This window comes from Arachis hypogaea, chromosome 12 (assembly GCF_003086295.3).
Source record: "Arachis hypogaea cultivar Tifrunner chromosome 12, arahy.Tifrunner.gnm2.J5K5, whole genome shotgun sequence".
NCBI lineage: Eukaryota > Viridiplantae > Streptophyta > Magnoliopsida > Fabales > Fabaceae > Arachis > Arachis hypogaea.
Genome location: NC_092047.1, coordinates 113,797,096 through 113,822,322, shown reverse-complemented (window position 1 = coordinate 113,822,322; position 25,227 = coordinate 113,797,096). Strand labels below are relative to the sequence as shown.

Here is a 25,227-nt window from a genome sequence, read left to right as displayed (position 1 = left end):
ATTTTCTTACTCTTGAATAGTTTTTCTTTTATATTTTTTCTTTGTCCCATCTATGAAATAAATGATGAAAGATTACACTTGATTTCTTAAAAATTGGTGTTTATAATATTTGAAAAGATAGTAAAAATTTTACCATTATTATAATAAAAATTAGATACATGGTTGTATTTTTCTCTCTTTCTTGTTTTGTTTTGTTTTTATTTTTGTTCTTTAGAAGATAAAATAAAGTTATTTCATGCATAATCAATCTTACATATTGAAGATAGAAAAGCTAAGTTTCATTTTTTTTATTTGAAAATTAATTGATAAAGTTTAAAAGAAGACTATCAATTCAATCTCTTATTTTCTATGTCTTAAAAAACCTTTATAACTGAAAAGAGATAGTTAAATTAAAATAAAAGAAATTACTGTATAAAAAAATTAAATAATTTTTTAATTTTTAAATATTGCACTTAGTATAGATTATAGACATCTATCGAATCATTTTTAACATTTTTCGTTTGAGCTCCACTTAATTTTATTTTGTTTTCTTCTTATTGAATATTTTTTTTATCTCTTCTTTGATTTAGAATTTTAGAAGAATGTAGTTTAATTCAATTGTAGAGATATCAACCATTTAATAACGTGTAACATATTGATTTATCAAAATTATGTGTATTTATATATAAATATATAATGATTAATTTTAGTAATTAATTTTAGTATGTAAATAATATTTTTTGCATCAAAATCGAAAATAAAAATTGACCCAACTAATGGCCCATTATTTGCCCAGCATTTCAACCCACGACGTGCTCCAACAGCTTCTACTCTTCCAACTTTCAGCTTGGCTACATTTATCAATACTGCTATGGTCGTACTCGTATCCTGTGCTAGCTACTAGGGTGTACATGGGTCGGGTGAAGTCGGGTTTAATATATCAGTCAAATAATAATAATAATAATAATAATAATAATAATTAAATTAAAAATTAATATAATAAATTTTTTTATTGAATTTAGAAATTTATTAGATTATAGTATTGAAATATAAATTTTTTATAGTTTAATTTAATTTATTTTTTTGTATAATTGTTGAAAGAGATAATAATTTGAATAAATTAGTGTATAAATAATTATGAATAATTAGTTATTCTATAATGTATTTAAAAAATTTGAATTGAAGATAAGATAAACTTTTGATAAGATAAGATTTAAATTTAAAATAAGATAAACTTTTGATAAGATAAACTCATACTCTATATATACATGTGTATAACAATAGTAAAAAATCACAATTTGTTCCTTTATTTCTAAATACAATTTTTTGTGAGCAAGGATTAATTTTTGCTGAATGCGCATAGCACCTTGGTACTATTAGAGGAAGAAAAGTTTTTATCGATGATAAAGGTCTTCAGGTATTTTGTATCTAATTTATATTGTTTGGATAGAATTTTAGAATTTACTTGTTACTTCTGGTCTATTATGAATACATTGTAATCCTTCTCCTTCGTCAGTGATCAGGGTTCAAAGTGTGAAAAACGAAAGCAGTGAGAATGAAGAATGCTGGAAAGAACTCCAAGGGGAAGGACGCCGGAGATAACCGCAAGGCAAATAGAGAAGCGTTTTTGTTGTTGAAGGAATGCCGAAAATCGTTTTTCGAGTCGAAGGAAAGCCGGAAATTTGTCAGCAGCGGATTCAGCGGATCGTCCAATAAGGGAGGCCACGGCGGAAAGTTCACGTGGATCGGCGGCCAAGACTACTGGCAGATGGAGATCGATCCGGTGGCTTTGGATGCCAATGATCCAAACTTCGACGATCCGGAGGATTATTGATATGTTATGTTTGAGTTTGTGGTAGCATGACTGTGTTACTGTAAATATATGGAGGATTCGATCATTGATATTGAAGTGTCTAATTACAGCGTCATTGTCAGTTTCAACTGTTTATGCTTTCTATTAAACTTAATCTAGTTTAACCTACCATTTGATATTACTTTTACTTTTGATTTAATTTAACACTAAGGTGTCTTTGGTTTAACGGTTCCAGCATCAAACACTAAATAAGCGGTTTAGTTTTTTTTTTAATGAAATTTTAATTTTTTATTTGGCTTTTTTTTTTTTTATCACGGGTGAACTATTTCACCAACCCGACTGACAAATAAGTAGTACACCTTTAAATTGTTATATTCTTCGTTGTCCGTAGCGAATCAATTATTTTTCAATTTTATATGTGAAATTAAACTTCTATAATTGTCTCCCTCAATTAAGATCTAGGCTCAATTCCTGAGAACTAAGAAGGCAGAATAGAATGCTTGTTGCAAAAGCAAAGGATGCAATCAAGACATGTATATGCTACTGAAGTATCTTAGCATATGAGTATAGACACATTTATTTATTTATTTATTTTAAAAAAAGAGAGAAACAATTTCACATGGAACAGAACTGTACATATTCTCTACAAACACTTAGCTTTAGAACTAACTAACTCTAGCTATATTATTATGATACATTAAGTGTGTTCTTCTTCTGCATATATTTCATTCCATTTTTAATACAAATTAATTTCTATCATGAGAGTAAATATACTTTTTCTAATTTGTTAGTATAATTGATAGTAGGATAACATTGAATCACTTTTATAAACGTTAGGGATACAAATAGGACGATTTAAATGTTAGGGATACAAATAGGACTTACCTCAAACGTTGGGAAAAAAAACGATACTTTACTCTAATATAAAAGAGTATTAGTATATATTATTTTCAAAAATATCTTTCATTGTATATAATTTATAAAAATATTAATTTACTAATTTTAAGAGTTAAATTCATGACTTTTTAATTTTAGTGTACAATTATTTGTTTAACTGATTTCAAATTATTATTATTATTGTTATTATCTATATTTAACTCAATATGTTTATGTCAAACACAGGGTTCTTGGTAACATAGCGATACTTCAACCACTTCCAAAAACACCTGTTGGACCTTGTTCCTGTTTTAGATTAGATTCATTGCGCGCACTCACACTCTCACTCTTTAATCCACACCTTTCTTCTTCCTCGGTTTCTCAGAATCAAGGGTACCCCTTTCTCTTCTCTCTTTACTTTAGATCCGCACTTCAGAAAGGTACCACTTTTTTCTTTTTCTTTTATCTTTCAATTTTTAAAATTGAGATTTTGTTTTCTCTCTGTGTATGCACATGAATGTATGTGTTTACGGTTTCCCTTTGCCACACTTAATCCTAATCCTTCTAAAGCCTCTTTCCTATTTTTCCTTATTTGGGTTTATATTTATCTCTTCATTCATTGTAATTAGTTCACACCATAGTACCCTCATTAAATAATCTTCTGGAAAAAGATTTTTTCAGTTAGCTTATTGGAACAGATATAGGAAGTTGGGAATAAATCTTCCTAACTAATTTTCCTTTTTTGGTTCTGGTTTTGGTCAATTTTCTAAGGGCTCAATCATGTGAAGCTTAATAAAATTTGTTCTTTTTTCCCCTGTCAATGTAATTGATTGTCGGTGGAAAACCAGTTTCTTGAAGATATTTGATTCTGATCACTAAATGTTTTGAATATATTAGTCTCTGGTGAGGTTGAAGTAGACTTGAACTTTAGCTGGTTCTAATTTGGGAGCATCATCATGTCTGAAGTGAAAAACAAACTGGATTTATTGCAACGGCTTGGACCAGACATGTCAATAAAGGTTCTCACTCATTTGGACCCTTGTGACCTTGTCCGCGTTTCGACTCTTTCCCGTTCTTGGCACCAATTTGGTAAGCCATTTGAGTTCATGGTTTGTGAAATTTGTAGCTTCTCTAACGTTATATTGTCTTGCAAAGTCTATTTTTTTGTGATACATTATTGGTATTAAATTTTCCAATGTTGAAATATTATGGTGCTGTTTAAATTGTATTGATTTGCATTCCATATATTATGCAGTTATTGAAAATGGCCTTTGCAAGCATCTTTGCTTGAAAATGTTTCCTGAACTATCTGGTGTTAGACATGTCATCGAGGTAGAGAACATGATTGAACCAGTGAGTAACATGCTTGGAAGTTCTTCGAATTGGGAATATCTCAAGAGAAATCATAAAGTCTATGCGTTCCTAGCATGTGGTCTCAGTCCTTCTATCAGCAGAAATTGCATCTCGAGTGCCGTAAGTGCATCCAGCTACAATAAGATCCGCGAAGAAAATGATGTGAATACGTTGGACCCTCGAGATACATCGTACTGGTCTAGTGAAGGGAAAAGTGATCCTTCTGTACCAGAGACTTTAGAATATATGCTAACTTCCAAACTATGTCTAATCACTGAGATTCATGTGCAGCCATTCCAAGGTTAGTCCAGTAGCTAATTGACAAGTTTGGTATTAAGTTGAACTGAAAATGGCTAATGCCGAGGATATTAACTTCAACTTGATTAGCTGATTAATGTATCTTTTTACCATGCAGCATATTCAGCAAAAGCTGTCCGATTCCGAATGGGCCGTGCAAGATACGCGACAAAGTTAGAGTTATCAGAGATGTGTGAACTTGATTTTTTTTTTGCTGATAAAATATTTGGGGGTCCTCAATGGACATATACTTCACCTGAATTTGCAATGTTGCAAGTGAGTTGCACTATTAACATGCTTGTGATTTTGCATTTCCTATTTTCTATCCATAAACACTCTCAACAAAGAGGAGGATTGGGATTCAGCTACATATATCTTTTGAGCATTAACGGATCTCTTTTTCCCTCTAGATATTTTTGTGGACTTGATCTATTTAAAATTGCAATTTTTTTGTAGCATAGATTACTCTATGCCACTGTTTAATGAATTATTTCTATAATGAAACTGCAGGAAAACTGCTTGCAGAAATTCAAGCTACTTGAACCTGTTCTGTGCATTGGAGATGTGCTTCAAGTTGAGCTGCTGGGCAGAGTTCAAAAGAAAGAAATGGATCAATTATTTTACATATGGTTAATTTGCAAATCCTTTCTCTTACACATACACATGCACACAGGCACACCCCGTCATAAGCAGTTGTGCATAGATAATTCAATGTTATTCTGCTTAAAATTGTTGAAGGCATAGATAATTCAATGTTGTGCATAAATAAAGAATTGCCATTTTGCTTATATGTTTCTAACTCCGATAAATTGGATATCTTTGATGCAGCATCTCTCATGTTCAAGCCGTCGGACGGCCACTTTTGCCAGCATTTGATGTCGAAATAGACCATCCATCAGGAAAGTGTAGATTGAAGTGTATGTCTCCAACAAGAAGAGGCGCCTCGAGCAGTCATTCATGACTGCGGACTTTTACCACAAGTATAATGCAGAGGGGCGTGAGACGTTGGGAGCAAATTCTTGTTGCTGCACTGCTTGGTCCTGGTGCTGTTGTATTTGATGAATGATGAAAAATAGTGAATCAAGTCTTGTTGATTCTCAATAAACTGAGAAACTTGTGTAAATGGGAGCATCAGGAATTAGCTGCAAAGATATAGGCAATCTAAAATTACTTAGATTTGTTTCACCTAAATATTGATCTTGTATATATATTTTGTTCAGTTAACTGTAAAATTAATGTCACATGTATGCAACTCAAATATCTTAACAACACAATTTCGATTTTCTTTCTTTAATTTCGTGACTTTCTAATAAGTACAAATCGTCGCCACATACATATTCCTTTTTGAAAATTTATCTATCAATGCCTCAGAAAAAAAATTACACGTTAGTTTTGCACTTGTATATCAAAATATACTTCCGTGCTAATTTTAACACAAGATGTTAATTCAGATAATTATTTTTACTGATTAAAACATGCATGTCATTTTAACATAAAGTTCTATGTACAACATAGTCCTGCTTCAATTCTTCAAGTTGGTGGAGATTACTTCTCACTCCCCCTCTGTTATAAACCTTGCCAAATTGTCAATTCAACAAGTTTTAAAAAATACTTTTTAAATTCATTTTAAATAGCAAAATTTATATAACATTTCATTTAAGTTGTAAAAAATTTTAAAGTTTGAAACACAAGGATGAAAAAATTAATATCCAAAATTTATATATAACTTGCAATGATCTTTCCTTTGTAAGCTTCTAAGAGAGTAATTTTAAAAATTATTTTCTAAGATTATAAAATTAACATTTAATAATACCAATAATTTAAAAATATATTATATTAAAATTATCATTATAAAAATAAAAATAAATTTTTAAATTTTAAACCCATTATTGAACACATGAACCCTTCAAATACTATCCACAACATCAACCCCATCAGGTCAAGCTTCTCTACAATAAAATGCAAATACATCAGCCATTGGCGTAAAGGTCCAGTGACCCATTAAGACATTTGGCCTATTCTGGTTACCCTAATCCTTATAATAATATTTAGTGTGTGGAATAAAAATTCAACTAATTATAAACATTTCAACTTCAATTATTTATTATCTAGTTAAATCTATACGACATTATAATGGAATTTGTCGCATAAAATCAAAACAAAAGATATGTCATGATATATTGGAAGATTATTATTTTAATAATTTTCATTACTAACAATATACTTATCTATTATATAAAGATTGAAAGAGGTTTGATATACAGAATTTTCAATATATATAGTTATTTGTACAATTTAAATATAAAATCTCTTAGTTAAAAATAAAAAGAGCTAACCATCTAAACTAATATTGTGTTTATTATTATTACACAGAATAAATAAATAAGAGGGTGGATTAAATACACTAGTTATAAACTTATAATAATAGACTCGCATAACATTGAAGTAATAAATATAAATAATGAATGACATTAAGCAAGACGAACCCTAGTAGCATCAAATAAGACTTTGAATAAAAATAATTACCGAGTTTGACATGACTAATATTTCCTAGTGTTTCTTCATAAAATGAAAGATTATGAAAGTTAAAAAAAAAAAACACATTTAGTTAAAAGTATGATGTTAAATTTTGATCCTTTAAATTTTGAATTTTTATTTTAGAGAATAAAGTGTGATTTTCTTACTCTTGAATAGTTTTTCTTTTATATTTTTTCTTTGTCCCATCTATGAAATAAATGATGAAAGATTACACTTGATTTCTTAAAAATTGGTGTTTATAATATTTGAAAAGATAGTAAAAATTTTACCATTATTATAATAAAAATTAGATACATGGTTGTATTTTTCTCTCTTTCTTGTTTTGTTTTGTTTTTATTTTTGTTCTTTAGAAGATAAAATAAAGTTATTTCATGCATAATCAATCTTACATATTGAAGATAGAAAAGCTAAGTTTCATTTTTTTTATTTGAAAATTAATTGATAAAGTTTAAAAGAAGACTATCAATTCAATCTCTTATTTTCTATGTCTTAAAAAACCTTTATAACTGAAAAGAGATAGTTAAATTAAAATAAAAGAAATTACTGTATAAAAAATTAAATAATTTTTTAATTTTTAAATATTGCACTTAGTATAGATTATAGACATCTATCGAATCATTTTTAACATTTTTCGTTTGAGCTCCACTTAATTTTATTTTGTTTTCTTCTTATTGAATATTTTTTTTATCTCTTCTTTAATTTAGAATTTTAGAAGAATGTAGTTTAATTCAATTGTAGAGATATCAACCATTTAATAACGTGTAACATATTGATTTATCAAAATTATGTGTATTTATATATAAATATATAATGATTAATTTTAGTAATTAATTTTAGTATGTAAATAATATTTTTTGCATCAAAATCGAAAATAAAAATTGACCCAACTAATGGCCCATTATTTGCCCAGCATTTCAACCCACGACGTGCTCCAACAGCTTCTACTCTTCCAACTTTCAGCTTGGCTACATTTATCAATACTGCTATGGTCGTACTCGTATCCTGTGCTAGCTACTAGGGTGTACATGGGTCGGGTGAAGTCGGGTTTAATATATCAGTCAAATAATAATAATAATAATAATAATAATAATAATAATAATTAAATTAAAAATTAATATAATAAATTTTTTTATTGAATTTAGAAATTTATTAGATTATAGTATTGAAATATAAATTTTTTATAGTTTAATTTAATTTATTTTTTTGTATAATTGTTGAAAGAGATAATAATTTGAATAAATTAGTGTATAAATAATTATGAATAATTAGTTATTCTATAATGTATTTAAAAAATTTGAATTGAAGATAAGATAAACTTTTGATAAGATAAGATTTAAATTTAAAATAAGATAAACTTTTGATAAGATAAACTCATACTCTATATATACATGTGTATAACAATAGTAAAAAATCACAATTTGTTCCTTTATTTCTAAATACAATTTTTTGTGAGCAAGGATTAATTTTTGCTGAATGCGCATAGCACCTTGGTACTATTAGAGGAAGAAAAGTTTTTATCGATGATAAAGGTCTTCAGGTATTTTGTATCTAATTTATATTGTTTGGATAGAATTTTAGAATTTACTTGTTACTTCTGGTCTATTATGAATACATTGTAATCCTTCTCCTTCGTCAGTGATCAGGGTTCAAAGTGTGAAAAACGAAAGCAGTGAGAATGAAGAATGCTGGAAAGAACTCCAAGGGGAAGGACGCCGGAGATAACCGCAAGGCAAATAGAGAAGCGTTTTTGTTGTTGAAGGAATGCCGAAAATCGTTTTTCGAGTCGAAGGAAAGCCGGAAATTTGTCAGCAGCGGATTCAGCGGATCGTCCAATAAGGGAGGCCACGGCGGAAAGTTCACGTGGATCGGCGGCCAAGACTACTGGCAGATGGAGATCGATCCGGTGGCTTTGGATGCCAATGATCCAAACTTCGACGATCCGGAGGATTATTGATATGTTATGTTTGAGTTTGTGGTAGCATGACTGTGTTACTGTAAATATATGGAGGATTCGATCATTGATATTGAAGTGTCTAATTACAGCGTCATTGTCAGTTTCAACTGTTTATGCTTTCTATTAAACTTAATCTAGTTTAACCTACCATTTGATATTACTTTTACTTTTGATTTAATTTAACACTAAGGTGTCTTTGGTTTAACGGTTCCAGCATCAAACACTAAATAAGCGGTTTAGTTTTTTTTTTAATGAAATTTTAATTTTTTATTTGGCTTTTTTTTTTTTTATCACGGGTGAACTATTTCACCAACCCGACTGACAAATAAGTAGTACACCTTTAAATTGTTATATTCTTCGTTGTCCGTAGCGAATCAATTATTTTTCAATTTTATATGTGAAATTAAACTTCTATAATTGTCTCCCTCAATTAAGATCTAGGCTCAATTCCTGAGAACTAAGAAGGCAGAATAGAATGCTTGTTGCAAAAGCAAAGGATGCAATCAAGACATGTATATGCTACTGAAGTATCTTAGCATATGAGTATAGACACATTTATTTATTTATTTATTTTAAAAAAAGAGAGAAACAATTTCACATGGAACAGAACTGTACATATTCTCTACAAACACTTAGCTTTAGAACTAACTAACTCTAGCTATATTATTATGATACATTAAGTGTGTTCTTCTTCTGCATATATTTCATTCCATTTTTAATACAAATTAATTTCTATCATGAGAGTAAATATACTTTTTCTAATTTGTTAGTATAATTGATAGTAGGATAACATTGAATCACTTTTATAAACGTTAGGGATACAAATAGGACGATTTAAATGTTAGGGATACAAATAGGACTTACCTCAAACGTTGGGAAAAAAAACGATACTTTACTCTAATATAAAAGAGTATTAGTATATATTATTTTCAAAAATATCTTTCATTGTATATAATTTATAAAAATATTAATTTACTAATTTTAAGAGTTAAATTCATGACTTTTTAATTTTAGTGTACAATTATTTGTTTAACTGATTTCAAATTATTATTATTATTGTTATTATCTATATTTAACTCAATATGTTTATGTCAAACACAGGGTTCTTGGTAACATAGCGATACTTCAACCACTTCCAAAAACACCTGTTGGACCTTGTTCCTGTTTTAGATTAGATTCATTGCGCGCACTCACACTCTCACTCTTTAATCCACACCTTTCTTCTTCCTCGGTTTCTCAGAATCAAGGGTACCCCTTTCTCTTCTCTCTTTACTTTAGATCCGCACTTCAGAAAGGTACCACTTTTTTCTTTTTCTTTTATCTTTCAATTTTTAAAATTGAGATTTTGTTTTCTCTCTGTGTATGCACATGAATGTATGTGTTTACGGTTTCCCTTTGCCACACTTAATCCTAATCCTTCTAAAGCCTCTTTCCTATTTTTCCTTATTTGGGTTTATATTTATCTCTTCATTCATTGTAATTAGTTCACACCATAGTACCCTCATTAAATAATCTTCTGGAAAAAGATTTTTTCAGTTAGCTTATTGGAACAGATATAGGAAGTTGGGAATAAATCTTCCTAACTAATTTTCCTTTTTTGGTTCTGGTTTTGGTCAATTTTCTAAGGGCTCAATCATGTGAAGCTTAATAAAATTTGTTCTTTTTTCCCCTGTCAATGTAATTGATTGTCGGTGGAAAACCAGTTTCTTGAAGATATTTGATTCTGATCACTAAATGTTTTGAATATATTAGTCTCTGGTGAGGTTGAAGTAGACTTGAACTTTAGCTGGTTCTAATTTGGGAGCATCATCATGTCTGAAGTGAAAAACAAACTGGATTTATTGCAACGGCTTGGACCAGACATGTCAATAAAGGTTCTCACTCATTTGGACCCTTGTGACCTTGTCCGCGTTTCGACTCTTTCCCGTTCTTGGCACCAATTTGGTAAGCCATTTGAGTTCATGGTTTGTGAAATTTGTAGCTTCTCTAACGTTATATTGTCTTGCAAAGTCTATTTTTTTGTGATACATTATTGGTATTAAATTTTCCAATGTTGAAATATTATGGTGCTGTTTAAATTGTATTGATTTGCATTCCATATATTATGCAGTTATTGAAAATGGCCTTTGCAAGCATCTTTGCTTGAAAATGTTTCCTGAACTATCTGGTGTTAGACATGTCATCGAGGTAGAGAACATGATTGAACCAGTGAGTAACATGCTTGGAAGTTCTTCGAATTGGGAATATCTCAAGAGAAATCATAAAGTCTATGCGTTCCTAGCATGTGGTCTCAGTCCTTCTATCAGCAGAAATTGCATCTCGAGTGCCGTAAGTGCATCCAGCTACAATAAGATCCGCGAAGAAAATGATGTGAATACGTTGGACCCTCGAGATACATCGTACTGGTCTAGTGAAGGGAAAAGTGATCCTTCTGTACCAGAGACTTTAGAATATATGCTAACTTCCAAACTATGTCTAATCACTGAGATTCATGTGCAGCCATTCCAAGGTTAGTCCAGTAGCTAATTGACAAGTTTGGTATTAAGTTGAACTGAAAATGGCTAATGCCGAGGATATTAACTTCAACTTGATTAGCTGATTAATGTATCTTTTTACCATGCAGCATATTCAGCAAAAGCTGTCCGATTCCGAATGGGCCGTGCAAGATACGCGACAAAGTTAGAGTTATCAGAGATGTGTGAACTTGATTTTTTTTTTGCTGATAAAATATTTGGGGGTCCTCAATGGACATATACTTCACCTGAATTTGCAATGTTGCAAGTGAGTTGCACTATTAACATGCTTGTGATTTTGCATTTCCTATTTTCTATCCATAAACACTCTCAACAAAGAGGAGGATTGGGATTCAGCTACATATATCTTTTGAGCATTAACGGATCTCTTTTTCCCTCTAGATATTTTTGTGGACTTGATCTATTTAAAATTGCAATTTTTTTGTAGCATAGATTACTCTATGCCACTGTTTAATGAATTATTTCTATAATGAAACTGCAGGAAAACTGCTTGCAGAAATTCAAGCTACTTGAACCTGTTCTGTGCATTGGAGATGTGCTTCAAGTTGAGCTGCTGGGCAGAGTTCAAAAGAAAGAAATGGATCAATTATTTTACATATGGTTAATTTGCAAATCCTTTCTCTTACACATACACATGCACACAGGCACACCCCGTCATAAGCAGTTGTGCATAGATAATTCAATGTTATTCTGCTTAAAATTGTTGAAGGCATAGATAATTCAATGTTGTGCATAAATAAAGAATTGCCATTTTGCTTATATGTTTCTAACTCCGATAAATTGGATATCTTTGATGCAGCATCTCTCATGTTCAAGCCGTCGGACGGCCACTTTTGCCAGCATTTGATGTCGAAATAGACCATCCATCAGGAAAGTGTAGATTGAAGTGTATGTCTCCAACAAGAAGAGGCGCCTCGAGCAGTCATTCATGACTGCGGACTTTTACCACAAGTATAATGCAGAGGGGCGTGAGACGTTGGGAGCAAATTCTTGTTGCTGCACTGCTTGGTCCTGGTGCTGTTGTATTTGATGAATGATGAAAAATAGTGAATCAAGTCTTGTTGATTCTCAATAAACTGAGAAACTTGTGTAAATGGGAGCATCAGGAATTAGCTGCAAAGATATAGGCAATCTAAAATTACTTAGATTTGTTTCACCTAAATATTGATCTTGTATATATATTTTGTTCAGTTAACTGTAAAATTAATGTCACATGTATGCAACTCAAATATCTTAACAACACAATTTCGATTTTCTTTCTTTAATTTCGTGACTTTCTAATAAGTACAAATCGTCGCCACATACATATTCCTTTTTGAAAATTTATCTATCAATGCCTCAGAAAAAAAATTACACGTTAGTTTTGCACTTGTATATCAAAATATACTTCCGTGCTAATTTTAACACAAGATGTTAATTCAGATAATTATTTTTACTGATTAAAACATGCATGTCATTTTAACATAAAGTTCTATGTACAACATAGTCCTGCTTCAATTCTTCAAGTTGGTGGAGATTACTTCTCACTCCCCCTCTGTTATAAACCTTGCCAAATTGTCAATTCAACAAGTTTTAAAAAATACTTTTTAAATTCATTTTAAATAGCAAAATTTATATAACATTTCATTTAAGTTGTAAAAAATTTTAAAGTTTGAAACACAAGGATGAAAAAATTAATATCCAAAATTTATATATAACTTGCAATGATCTTTCCTTTGTAAGCTTCTAAGAGAGTAATTTTAAAAATTATTTTCTAAGATTATAAAATTAACATTTAATAATACCAATAATTTAAAAATATATTATATTAAAATTATCATTATAAAAATAAAAATAAATTTTTAAATTTTAAACCCATTATTGAACACATGAACCCTTCAAATACTATCCACAACATCAACCCCATCAGGTCAAGCTTCTCTACAATAAAATGCAAATACATCAGCCATTGGCGTAAAGGTCCAGTGACCCATTAAGACATTTGGCCTATTCTGGTTACCCTAATCCTTATAATAATATTTAGTGTGTGGAATAAAAATTCAACTAATTATAAACATTTCAACTTCAATTATTTATTATCTAGTTAAATCTATACGACATTATAATGGAATTTGTCGCATAAAATCAAAACAAAAGATATGTCATGATATATTGGAAGATTATTATTTTAATAATTTTCATTACTAACAATATACTTATCTATTATATAAAGATTGAAAGAGGTTTGATATACAGAATTTTCAATATATATAGTTATTTGTACAATTTAAATATAAAATCTCTTAGTTAAAAATAAAAAGAGCTAACCATCTAAACTAATATTGTGTTTATTATTATTACACAGAATAAATAAATAAGAGGGTGGATTAAATACACTAGTTATAAACTTATAATAATAGACTCGCATAACATTGAAGTAATAAATATAAATAATGAATGACATTAAGCAAGACGAACCCTAGTAGCATCAAATAAGACTTTGAATAAAAATAATTACCGAGTTTGACATGACTAATATTTCCTAGTGTTTCTTCATAAAATGAAAGATTATGAAAGTTAAAAAAAAAAAACACATTTAGTTAAAAGTATGATGTTAAATTTTGATCCTTTAAATTTTGAATTTTTATTTTAGAGAATAAAGTGTGATTTTCTTACTCTTGAATAGTTTTTCTTTTATATTTTTTCTTTGTCCCATCTATGAAATAAATGATGAAAGATTACACTTGATTTCTTAAAAATTGGTGTTTATAATATTTGAAAAGATAGTAAAAATTTTACCATTATTATAATAAAAATTAGATACATGGTTGTATTTTTCTCTCTTTCTTGTTTTGTTTTGTTTTTATTTTTGTTCTTTAGAAGATAAAATAAAGTTATTTCATGCATAATCAATCTTACATATTGAAGATAGAAAAGCTAAGTTTCATTTTTTTTATTTGAAAATTAATTGATAAAGTTTAAAAGAAGACTATCAATTCAATCTCTTATTTTCTATGTCTTAAAAAACCTTTATAACTGAAAAGAGATAGTTAAATTAAAATAAAAGAAATTACTGTATAAAAAAATTAAATAATTTTTTAATTTTTAAATATTGCACTTAGTATAGATTATAGACATCTATCGAATCATTTTTAACATTTTTCGTTTGAGCTCCACTTAATTTTATTTTGTTTTCTTCTTATTGAATATTTTTTTTATCTCTTCTTTGATTTAGAATTTTAGAAGAATGTAGTTTAATTCAATTGTAGAGATATCAACCATTTAATAACGTGTAACATATTGATTTATCAAAATTATGTGTATTTATATATAAATATATAATGATTAATTTTAGTAATTAATTTTAGTATGTAAATAATATTTTTTGCATCAAAATCGAAAATAAAAATTGACCCAACTAATGGCCCATTATTTGCCCAGCATTTCAACCCACGACGTGCTCCAACAGCTTCTACTCTTCCAACTTTCAGCTTGGCTACATTTATCAATACTGCTATGGTCGTACTCGTATCCTGTGCTAGCTACTAGGGTGTACATGGGTCGGGTGAAGTCGGGTTTAATATATCAGTCAAATAATAATAATAATAATAATAATAATAATAATAATAATTAAATTAAAAATTAATATAATAAATTTTTTTATTGAATTTAGAAATTTATTAGATTATAGTATTGAAATATAAATTTTTTATAGTTTAATTTAATTTATTTTTTTTGTATAATTGTTGAAAGAGATAATAATTTGAATAAATTAGTGTATAAATAATTATGAATAATTAGTTATTCTATAATGTATTTAAAAAATTTGAATTGAAGATAAGATAAACTTTTGATAAGATAAGATTTAAATTTAAAATAAGATAAACTTTTGATAAGATAAACTCATACTCTATATATACATGTGTATAACAATAGTAAAAAATCACAATTTGTTCCTTTATTTCTAAATACAATTTTTTGTGAGCAAGGATTAATTTTTGCTGAATGCGCATAGCACCTTGGTACTATTAGAGGAAGAAAAGTTTTTATCGATGATAAAGGTCTTCAGGTATTTTGTATCTAATTTATATTGTTTGGATAGAATTTTAGAATTTACTTGTTACTTCTGGTCTATTATGAATACATTGTAATCCTTCTCCTTCGTCAGTGATCAGGGTTCAAAGTGTGAAAAACGAAAGCAGTGAGAATGAAGAATGCTGGAAAGAACTCCAAGGGGAAGGACGCCGGAGATAACCGCAAGGCAAATAGAGAAGCGTTTTTGTTGTTGAAGGAATGCCGAAAATCGTTTTTCGAGTCGAAGGAAAGCCGGAAATTTGTCAGCAGCGGATTCAGCGGATCGTCCAATAAGGGAGGCCACGGCGGAAAGTTCACGTGGATCGGCGGCCAAGACTACTGGCAGATGGAGATCGATCCGGTGGCTTTGGATGCCAATGATCCAAACTTCGACGATCCGGAGGATTATTGATATGTTATGTTTGAGTTTGTGGTAGCATGACTGTGTTACTGTAAATATATGGAGGATTCGATCATTGATATTGAAGTGTCTAATTACAGCGTCATTGTCAGTTTCAACTGTTTATGCTTTCTATTAAACTTAATCTAGTTTAACCTACCATTTGATATTACTTTTACTTTTGATTTAATTTAACACTAAGGTGTCTTTGGTTTAACGGTTCCAGCATCAAACACTAAATAAGCGGTTTAGTTTTTTTTTTAATGAAATTTTAATTTTTTATTTGGCTTTTTTTTTTTTATCACGGGTGAACTATTTCACCAACCCGACTGACAAATAAGTAGTACACCTTTAAATTGTTATATTCTTCGTTGTCCGTAGCGAATCAATTATTTTTCAATTTTATATGTGAAATTAAACTTCTATAATTGTCTCCCTCAATTAAGATCTAGGCTCAATTCCTGAGAACTAAGAAGGCAGAATAGAATGCTTGTTGCAAAAGCAAAGGATGCAATCAAGACATGTATATGCTACTGAAGTATCTTAGCATATGAGTATAGACACATTTATTTATTTATTTATTTTAAAAAAAGAGAGAAACAATTTCACATGGAACAGAACTGTACATATTCTCTACAAACACTTAGCTTTAGAACTAACTAACTCTAGCTATATTATTATGATACATTAAGTGTGTTCTTCTTCTGCATATATTTCATTCCATTTTTAATACAAATTAATTTCTATCATGAGAGTAAATATACTTTTTCTAATTTGTTAGTATAATTGATAGTAGGATAACATTGAATCACTTTTATAAACGTTAGGGATACAAATAGGACGATTTAAATGTTAGGGATACAAATAGGACTTACCTCAAACGTTGGGAAAAAAAACGATACTTTACTCTAATATAAAAGAGTATTAGTATATATTATTTTCAAAAATATCTTTCATTGTATATAATTTATAAAAATATTAATTTACTAATTTTAAGAGTTAAATTCATGACTTTTTAATTTTAGTGTACAATTATTTGTTTAACTGATTTCAAATTATTATTATTATTGTTATTATCTATATTTAACTCAATATGTTTATGTCAAACACAGGGTTCTTGGTAACATAGCGATACTTCAACCACTTCCAAAAACACCTGTTGGACCTTGTTCCTGTTTTAGATTAGATTCATTGCGCGCACTCACACTCTCACTCTTTAATCCACACCTTTCTTCTTCCTCGGTTTCTCAGAATCAAGGGTACCCCTTTCTCTTCTCTCTTTACTTTAGATCCGCACTTCAGAAAGGTACCACTTTTTTCTTTTTCTTTTATCTTTCAATTTTTAAAATTGAGATTTTGTTTTCTCTCTGTGTATGCACATGAATGTATGTGTTTACGGTTTCCCTTTGCCACACTTAATCCTAATCCTTCTAAAGCCTCTTTCCTATTTTTCCTTATTTGGGTTTATATTTATCTCTTCATTCATTGTAATTAGTTCACACCATAGTACCCTCATTAAATAATCTTCTGGAAAAAGATTTTTTCAGTTAGCTTATTGGAACAGATATAGGAAGTTGGGAATAAATCTTCCTAACTAATTTTCCTTTTTTGGTTCTGGTTTTGGTCAATTTTCTAAGGGCTCAATCATGTGAAGCTTAATAAAATTTGTTCTTTTTTCCCCTGTCAATGTAATTGATTGTCGGTGGAAAACCAGTTTCTTGAAGATATTTGATTCTGATCACTAAATGTTTTGAATATATTAGTCTCTGGTGAGGTTGAAGTAGACTTGAACTTTAGCTGGTTCTAATTTGGGAGCATCATCATGTCTGAAGTGAAAAACAAACTGGATTTATTGCAACGGCTTGGACCAGACATGTCAATAAAGGTTCTCACTCATTTGGACCCTTGTGACCTTGTCCGCGTTTCGACTCTTTCCCGTTCTTGGCACCAATTTGGTAAGCCATTTGAGTTCATGGTTTGTGAAATTTGTAGCTTCTCTAACGTTATATTGTCTTGCAAAGTCTATTTTTTTGTGATACATTATTGGTATTAAATTTTCCAATGTTGAAATATTATGGTGCTGTTTAAATTGTATTGATTTGCATTCCATATATTATGCAGTTATTGAAAATGGCCTTTGCAAGCATCTTTGCTTGAAAATGTTTCCTGAACTATCTGGTGTTAGACATGTCATCGAGGTAGAGAACATGATTGAACCAGTGAGTAACATGCTTGGAAGTTCTTCGAATTGGGAATATCTCAAGAGAAATCATAAAGTCTATGCGTTCCTAGCATGTGGTCTCAGTCCTTCTATCAGCAGAAATTGCATCTCGAGTGCCGTAAGTGCATCCAGCTACAATAAGATCCGCGAAGAAAATGATGTGAATACGTTGGACCCTCGAGATACATCGTACTGGTCTAGTGAAGGGAAAAGTGATCCTTCTGTACCAGAGACTTTAGAATATATGCTAACTTCCAAACTATGTCTAATCACTGAGATTCATGTGCAGCCATTCCAAGGTTAGTCCAGTAGCTAATTGACAAGTTTGGTATTAAGTTGAACTGAAAATGGCTAATGCCGAGGATATTAACTTCAACTTGATTAGCTGATTAATGTATCTTTTTACCATGCAGCATATTCAGCAAAAGCTGTCCGATTCCGAATGGGCCGTGCAAGATACGCGACAAAGTTAGAGTTATCAGAGATGTGTGAACTTGATTTTTTTTTTGCTGATAAAATATTTGGGGGTCCTCAATGGACATATACTTCACCTGAATTTGCAATGTTGCAAGTGAGTTGCACTATTAACATGCTTGTGATTTTGCATTTCCTATTTTCTATCCATAAACACTCTCAACAAAGAGGAGGATTGGGATTCAGCTACATATATCTTTTGAGCATTAACGGATCTCTTTTTCCCTCTAGATATTTTTGTGGACTTGATCTATTTAAAATTGCAATTTTTTTGTAGCATAGATTACTCTATGCCACTGTTTAATGAATTATTTCTATAATGAAACTGCAGGAAAACTGCTTGCAGAAATTCAAGCTACTTGAACCTGTTCTGTGCATTGGAGATGTGCTTCAAGTTGAGCTGCTGGGCAGAGTTCAAAAGAAAGAAATGGATCAATTATTTTACATATGGTTAATTTGCAAATCCTTTCTCTTACACATACACATGCACACAGGCACACCCCGTCATAAGCAGTTGTGCATAGATAATTCAATGTTATTCTGCTTAAAATTGTTGAAGGCATAGATAATTCAATGTTGTGCATAAATAAAGAATTGCCATTTTGCTTATATGTTTCTAACTCCGATAAATTGGATATCTTTGATGCAGCATCTCTCATGTTCAAGCCGTCGGACGGCCACTTTTGCCAGCATTTGATGTCGAAATAGACCATCCATCAGGAAAGTGTAGATTGAAGTGTATGTCTCCAACAAGAAGAGGCGCCTCGAGCAGTCATTCATGACTGCGGACTTTTACCACAAGTATAATGCAGAGGGGCGTGAGACGTTGGGAGCAAATTCTTGTTGCTGCACTGCTTGGTCCTGGTGCTGTTGTATTTGATGAATGATGAAAAATAGTGAATCAAGTCTTGTTGATTCTCAATAAACTGAGAAACTTGTGTAAATGGGAGCATCAGGAATTAGCTGCAAAGATATAGGCAATCTAAAATTACTTAGATTTGTTTCACCTAAATATTGATCTTGTATATATATTTTGTTCAGTTAACTGTAAAATTAATGTCACATGTATGCAACTCAAATATCTTAACAACACAATTTCGATTTTCTTTCTTTAATTTCGTGACTTTCTAATAAGTACAAATCGTCGCCACATACATATTCCTTTTTGAAAATTTATCTATCAATGCCTCAGAAAAAAAATTACACGTTAGTTTTGCACTTGTATATCAAAATATACTTCCGTGCTAATTTTAACACAAGATGTTAATTCAGATAATTATTTTTACTGATTAAAACATGCATGTCATTTTAACATAAAGTTCTATGTACAACATAGTCCTGCTTCAATTCTTCAAGTTGGTGGAGATTACTTCTCACTCCCCCTCTGTTATAAACCTTGCCAAATTGTCAATTCAACAAGTTTTAAAAAATACTTTTTAAATTCATTTTAAATAGCAAAATTTATATAACATTTCATTTAAGTTGTAAAAAATTTTAAAGTTTGAAACACAAGGATGAAAAAATTAATATCCAAAATTTATATATAACTTGCAATGATCTTTCCTTTGTAAGCTTCTAAGAGAGTAATTTTAAAAATTATTTTCTAAGATTATAAAATTAACATTTAATAATACCAATAATTTAAAAATATATTATATTAAAATTATCATTATAAAAATAAAAATAAATTTTTAAATTTTAAACCCATTATTGAACACATGAACCCTTCAAATACTATCCACAACATCAACCCCATCAGGTCAAGCTTCTCTACAATAAAATGCAAATACATCAGCCATTGGCGTAAAGGTCCAGTGACCCATTAAGACATTTGGCCTATTCTGGTTACCCTAATCCTTATAATAATATTTAGTGTGTGGAATAAAAATTCAACTAATTATAAACATTTCAACTTCAATTATTTATTATCTAGTTAAATCTATACGACATTATAATGGAATTTGTCGCATAAAATCAAAACAAAAGATATGTCATGATATATTGGAAGATTATTATTTTAATAATTTTCATTACTAACAATATACTTATCTATTATATAAAGATTGAAAGAGGTTTGATATACAGAATTTTCAATATATATAGTTATTTGTACAATTTAAATATAAAATCTCTTAGTTAAAAATAAAAAGAGCTAACCATCTAAACTAATATTGTGTTTATTATTATTACACAGAATAAATAAATAAGAGGGTGGATTAAATACACTAGTTATAAACTTATAATAATAGACTCGCATAACATTGAAGTAATAAATATAAATAATGAATGACATTAAGCAAGACGAACCCTAGTAGCATCAAATAAGACTTTGAATAAAAATAATTACCGAGTTTGACATGACTAATATTTCCTAGTGTTTCTTCATAAAATGAAAGATTATGAAAGTTAAAAAAAAAAAACACATTTAGTTAAAAGTATGATGTTAAATTTTGATCCTTTAAATTTTGAATTTTTATTTTAGAGAATAAAGTGTGATTTTCTTACTCTTGAATAGTTTTTCTTTTATATTTTTTCTTTGTCCCATCTATGAAATAAATGATGAAAGATTACACTTGATTTCTTAAAAATTGGTGTTTATAATATTTGAAAAGATAGTAAAAATTTTACCATTATTATAATAAAAATTAGATACATGGTTGTATTTTTCTCTCTTTCTTGTTTTGTTTTGTTTTTATTTTTGTTCTTTAGAAGATAAAATAAAGTTATTTCATGCATAATCAATCTTACATATTGAAGATAGAAAAGCTAAGTTTCATTTTTTTTATTTGAAAATTAATTGATAAAGTTTAAAAGAAGACTATCAATTCAATCTCTTATTTTCTATGTCTTAAAAAACCTTTATAACTGAAAAGAGATAGTTAAATTAAAATAAAAGAAATTACTGTATAAAAAAATTAAATAATTTTTTAATTTTTAAATATTGCACTTAGTATAGATTATAGACATCTATCGAATCATTTTTAACATTTTTCGTTTGAGCTCCACTTAATTTTATTTTGTTTTCTTCTTATTGAATATTTTTTTTATCTCTTCTTTGATTTAGAATTTTAGAAGAATGTAGTTTAATTCAATTGTAGAGATATCAACCATTTAATAACGTGTAACATATTGATTTATCAAAATTATGTGTATTTATATATAAATATATAATGATTAATTTTAGTAATTAATTTTAGTATGTAAATAATATTTTTTGCATCAAAATCGAAAATAAAAATTGACCCAACTAATGGCCCATTATTTGCCCAGCATTTCAACCCACGACGTGCTCCAACAGCTTCTACTCTTCCAACTTTCAGCTTGGCTACATTTATCAATACTGCTATGGTCGTACTCGTATCCTGTGCTAGCTACTAGGGTGTACATGGGTCGGGTGAAGTCGGGTTTAATATATCAGTCAAATAATAATAATAATAATAATAATAATAATAATAATAATTAAATTAAAAATTAATATAATAAATTTTTTTATTGAATTTAGAAATTTATTAGATTATAGTATTGAAATATAAATTTTTTATAGTTTAATTTAATTTATTTTTTTGTATAATTGTTGAAAGAGATAATAATTTGAATAAATTAGTGTATAAATAATTATGAATAATTAGTTATTCTATAATGTATTTAAAAATTTGAATTGAAGATAAGATAAACTTTTGATAAGATAAGATTTAAATTTAAAATAAGATAAACTTTTGATAAGATAAACTCATACTCTATATATACATGTGTATAACAATAGTAAAAAATCACAATTTGTTCCTTTATTTCTAAATACAATTTTTTGTGAGCAAGGATTAATTTTTGCTGAATGCGCATAGCACCTTGGTACTATTAGAGGAAGAAAAGTTTTTATCGATGATAAAGGTCTTCAGGTATTTTGTATCTAATTTATATTGTTTGGATAGAATTTTAGAATTTACTTGTTACTTCTGGTCTATTATGAATACATTGTAATCCTTCTCCTTCGTCAGTGATCAGGGTTCAAAGTGTGAAAAACGAAAGCAGTGAGAATGAAGAATGCTGGAAAGAACTCCAAGGGGAAGGACGCCGGAGATAACCGCAAGGCAAATAGAGAAGCGTTTTTGTTGTTGAAGGAATGCCGAAAATCGTTTTTCGAGTCGAAGGAAAGCCGGAAATTTGTCAGCAGCGGATTCAGCGGATCGTCCAAGAAGGGAGGCCACGGCGGAAAGTTCACGTGGATCGGCGGCCAAGACTACTGGCAGATGGAGATCGATCCGGTGGCTTTGGATGCCAATGATCCAAACTTCGACGATCCGGAGGATTATTGATATGTTATGTTTGAGTTTGTGGTAGCATGACTGTGTTACTGTAAATATATGGAGGATTCGATCATTGATATTGAAGTGTCTAATTACAGCGTCATTGTCAGTTTCAACTGTTTATGCTTTCTATTAAACTTAATCTAGTTTAACCTACCATTTGATATTACTTTTACTTTTGATTTAATTTAACACTAAGGTGTCTTTGGTTTAACGGTTCCAGCATCAAACACTAAATACGCGGTTTAGTGTTTTTTTTAATGAAATTTTAATTTTTTATTTGGCTTTTTTTTTTATCACGGGTGAACTATTTCACCAACCCAACCGACAAATAAGTAGTACACCTTTAAATTGTTATATTCTTCGTTGTCCGTAGCGGTTGATTAGTCAAAACCAACTTTAATTTGCGAGAGTTGGGGAGCACTGGAGCAGTTATGGTTCCAGTTTTGTGAGAGTCAATTTTGTCGAACCATTCACGAATCATAGCGTTGTTATTGTTGTTGTTAATGTTCTCCATTTCAGTTTCAGTTTCACTGATTCATTCATTCAACCACTGCTTCTTTTTGCTTCCTTCTTCCACCTCGTCTTCTGATTCTGATGAAAACCAAATCAATAAATTGAAGGGTCTACCGTGAGGACCATTTTACCTTAACCCATTCTTTTTTTTGTTTGGTCAGCTAATTTCTTTCACAAACAAAAATGGGCACAATGGGCCAAGGCCTATTAACGATATTTTATGGAGAGTCACTTTTATTACAGAAATAAATGGATAATTCAATTCTTTTTCTCAAGCGATGTTGTCAATTTTTCTTACACCCATGGTTTCTGTTATTTTATTATTTGGAGTAGTGTAAAATTGTATATTTTATAGGATATAATTTTAGTTTATTTTAAAACTATAAATATTTCTGTACAATGTTATCTACTTAATTAAATATTAACATATTATATTAGAGTGTATTTAAAATACAACAATAACAAAATTTTATCTAAGTAGAATCGATACATAAATCACACGTATTAAGTTAAATTATTGATATATAGATCTGTTTTGATTATTTCATATATAGTTATTTTAATGTTTTTAAAACTCTTTGAAAATAAAATTCTCTCAAAAAAAAGTTTTTTGGTTTGCAACATAAAATAGAAGTCACTACAATATTTTTTATCTATTGCAATATGTATCGTAAGTAACACTTAAAAAATGTTGTTTAAAATGATAAAAAACAATGCTTAATACTTGTTACAATAAAATATTACTATTGCAACACTTTTTTAACTAACACTATGTAAGTGTTCCCTTTGATTAGATAGAGAATACATAAAAGACGTTGCTTCATTTCAAAATATTAACAACAATAAAAAGGACTTTGGACTCTGGCCCTTTATCTTACCGAAATAGTAATAATAATAATAATGATGATAATGATGATGACAGAAAAATAATAAATTATTACTACGTAAATTTTTTTTAATTTAAAATTTTTAATTTTAAGATTAATACCATTACATTTATGTAAAATTTTTAATTTGAATTTATTAATTTAAAAATAACACTAGTCACATATTTTTTAAAGCAAACAATTGATTAAATAAAAAATTTAAAATTTACAATAATTTCATTGATTTAAGATTACTTCAAAAAACATTTATATTTTAAGGAAGACCAGTCGAAAAAAAAAACGTGTATTCGCCGTATTTTTCAAAATTTTTTGAATTTTTTATTTTTTATAAAATTATATTCAAACTCATTGGACCTTGAAAATATTGGCGGAAAATTTTTTCTTAAATACCATATTTTTAAACTTATTCCTCCGTGTGAATTAAATATTTTCACAATAACACTCACATACTAAGTAAATTTAATTTTAAAATTTAAATTAAAAATTTATATTTTATTTTATTTATATAATTGTACCCTAAACCTTAATATAATCCCTCAATATTAAACAATAAATTCTAATCTATAATGATAAATTTTAAACCTTAAATCTTAAATTGTGATAATATCATAAATTCTTTTTTAACTCAAATCTTTTGTTCCTTTTTCCACTTTTTGTCTCTTGGTCATGTGTCTCCCTCTTTATCCGAAAAAATTTTAATAATAAAATAAAAATATTAAAAAATAAAAAAATTAGAAATTATAATTTATATATTTTTTATTTTTTCACTTAAATAATAATATTTTAAACATAATAAATAAATAAAAAATAATTTTATATTATTGTACCTAAACATAATTGTTAAATAAAAAAATAATTTTATATGAGATAACTAAATATAAAATTATCTTATTTTTTAATAAGATCTTAAAAAAAGATTTAACTAACTTTACTTTAAAGACACATTTTAAAAATATAATAATAAAATTTTTTAAATATTTTTGATGTATTTATTGCATTGAAAACATAAAAAAATTAATTTTTATTTG

The 25,227-nt window shown here is 28.9% G+C and overlaps 3 protein-coding genes across 9 annotated transcripts; all 3 read left to right on the top strand.

Moving 5' to 3' along the window:
* The first annotated feature begins 2,472 nt into the window (after nt 1–2,472).
* On the top strand, nt 2,473–5,612 carry LOC112728406 (F-box protein At4g00755-like). Of its 3 annotated transcripts, none has more exons than XM_025778523.3 (6): nt 2,473–3,108; nt 3,566–3,757; nt 3,924–4,322; nt 4,437–4,594; nt 4,829–4,947; nt 5,147–5,612. In XM_025778523.3, exons 2-6 carry the CDS (start codon nt 3,625–3,627, stop codon nt 5,277–5,279), a joined length of 942 nt encoding a protein of 313 aa, XP_025634308.1. In that variant the 5' UTR covers nt 2,473–3,108; nt 3,566–3,624; the 3' UTR covers nt 5,280–5,612. The 3 variants fall into 3 exon arrangements, with proteins under 3 accessions (XP_025634308.1, XP_029146708.1, XP_029146707.1); XM_029290875.2 differs by having other exon boundaries at nt 2,905–3,108; nt 3,635–3,757; XM_029290874.2 differs by having other exon boundaries at nt 2,906–3,757.
* A 3,852-nt stretch (nt 5,613–9,464) lies between these two features.
* Nucleotides 9,465–12,609, top strand: LOC112728405 (F-box protein At4g00755-like). Of its 3 annotated transcripts, none has more exons than XM_025778522.3 (6): nt 9,465–10,105; nt 10,563–10,754; nt 10,921–11,319; nt 11,434–11,591; nt 11,826–11,944; nt 12,144–12,609. In XM_025778522.3, exons 2-6 carry the CDS (start codon nt 10,622–10,624, stop codon nt 12,274–12,276), a joined length of 942 nt encoding a protein of 313 aa, XP_025634307.1. In that variant the 5' UTR covers nt 9,465–10,105; nt 10,563–10,621; the 3' UTR covers nt 12,277–12,609. The 3 variants fall into 3 exon arrangements, with proteins under 3 accessions (XP_025634307.1, XP_029146706.1, XP_072065911.1); XM_029290873.2 differs by having other exon boundaries at nt 9,902–10,105; nt 10,632–10,754; XM_072209810.1 differs by lacking the exon at nt 9,465–10,105 and having other exon boundaries at nt 10,115–10,754.
* A 3,853-nt stretch (nt 12,610–16,462) lies between these two features.
* LOC112728404 (F-box protein At4g00755-like) lies at nt 16,463–19,607 on the top strand. 3 transcript variants are annotated; one of them, XM_025778519.3, is made up of 6 exons: nt 16,463–17,103; nt 17,561–17,752; nt 17,919–18,317; nt 18,432–18,589; nt 18,824–18,942; nt 19,142–19,607. In XM_025778519.3, the coding sequence occupies exons 2-6, from the start codon at nt 17,620–17,622 to the stop codon at nt 19,272–19,274; spliced, it is 942 nt and encodes a 313-aa protein (XP_025634304.1). In that variant the 5' UTR covers nt 16,463–17,103; nt 17,561–17,619; the 3' UTR covers nt 19,275–19,607. The 3 variants fall into 3 exon arrangements, with proteins under 3 accessions (XP_025634304.1, XP_025634306.1, XP_025634305.1); XM_025778521.3 differs by having other exon boundaries at nt 16,900–17,103; nt 17,630–17,752; XM_025778520.3 differs by lacking the exon at nt 16,463–17,103 and having other exon boundaries at nt 17,113–17,752.
* The last annotated feature ends 5,620 nt before the right edge of the window (nt 19,608–25,227 follow it).

Excerpts from the sequence above, each read along its gene's own strand:
- LOC112728406 (XM_025778523.3), top strand. The coding sequence starts at position 3,625 with ATGTCTGAAGTGAAAAACAAACTGGATTTATTGCAACGGCTTGGACCA. Across the intron at positions 4,323-4,436 it reads TCATGTGCAGCCATTCCAAG|CATATTCAGCAAAAGCTGTC; the intron begins GTTAGTCCAGTA and ends TTTACCATGCAG. Across the intron at positions 4,948-5,146 it reads GATCAATTATTTTACATATG|CATCTCTCATGTTCAAGCCG; the intron begins GTTAATTTGCAA and ends TCTTTGATGCAG.
- LOC112728405 (XM_025778522.3), top strand. The coding sequence starts at position 10,622 with ATGTCTGAAGTGAAAAACAAACTGGATTTATTGCAACGGCTTGGACCA. Across the intron at positions 10,755-10,920 it reads CCGTTCTTGGCACCAATTTG|TTATTGAAAATGGCCTTTGC; the intron begins GTAAGCCATTTG and ends TATATTATGCAG. Across the intron at positions 11,592-11,825 it reads CTGAATTTGCAATGTTGCAA|GAAAACTGCTTGCAGAAATT; the intron begins GTGAGTTGCACT and ends ATGAAACTGCAG.
- LOC112728404 (XM_025778519.3), top strand. The coding sequence starts at position 17,620 with ATGTCTGAAGTGAAAAACAAACTGGATTTATTGCAACGGCTTGGACCA. Across the intron at positions 17,753-17,918 it reads CCGTTCTTGGCACCAATTTG|TTATTGAAAATGGCCTTTGC; the intron begins GTAAGCCATTTG and ends TATATTATGCAG. Across the intron at positions 18,318-18,431 it reads TCATGTGCAGCCATTCCAAG|CATATTCAGCAAAAGCTGTC; the intron begins GTTAGTCCAGTA and ends TTTACCATGCAG.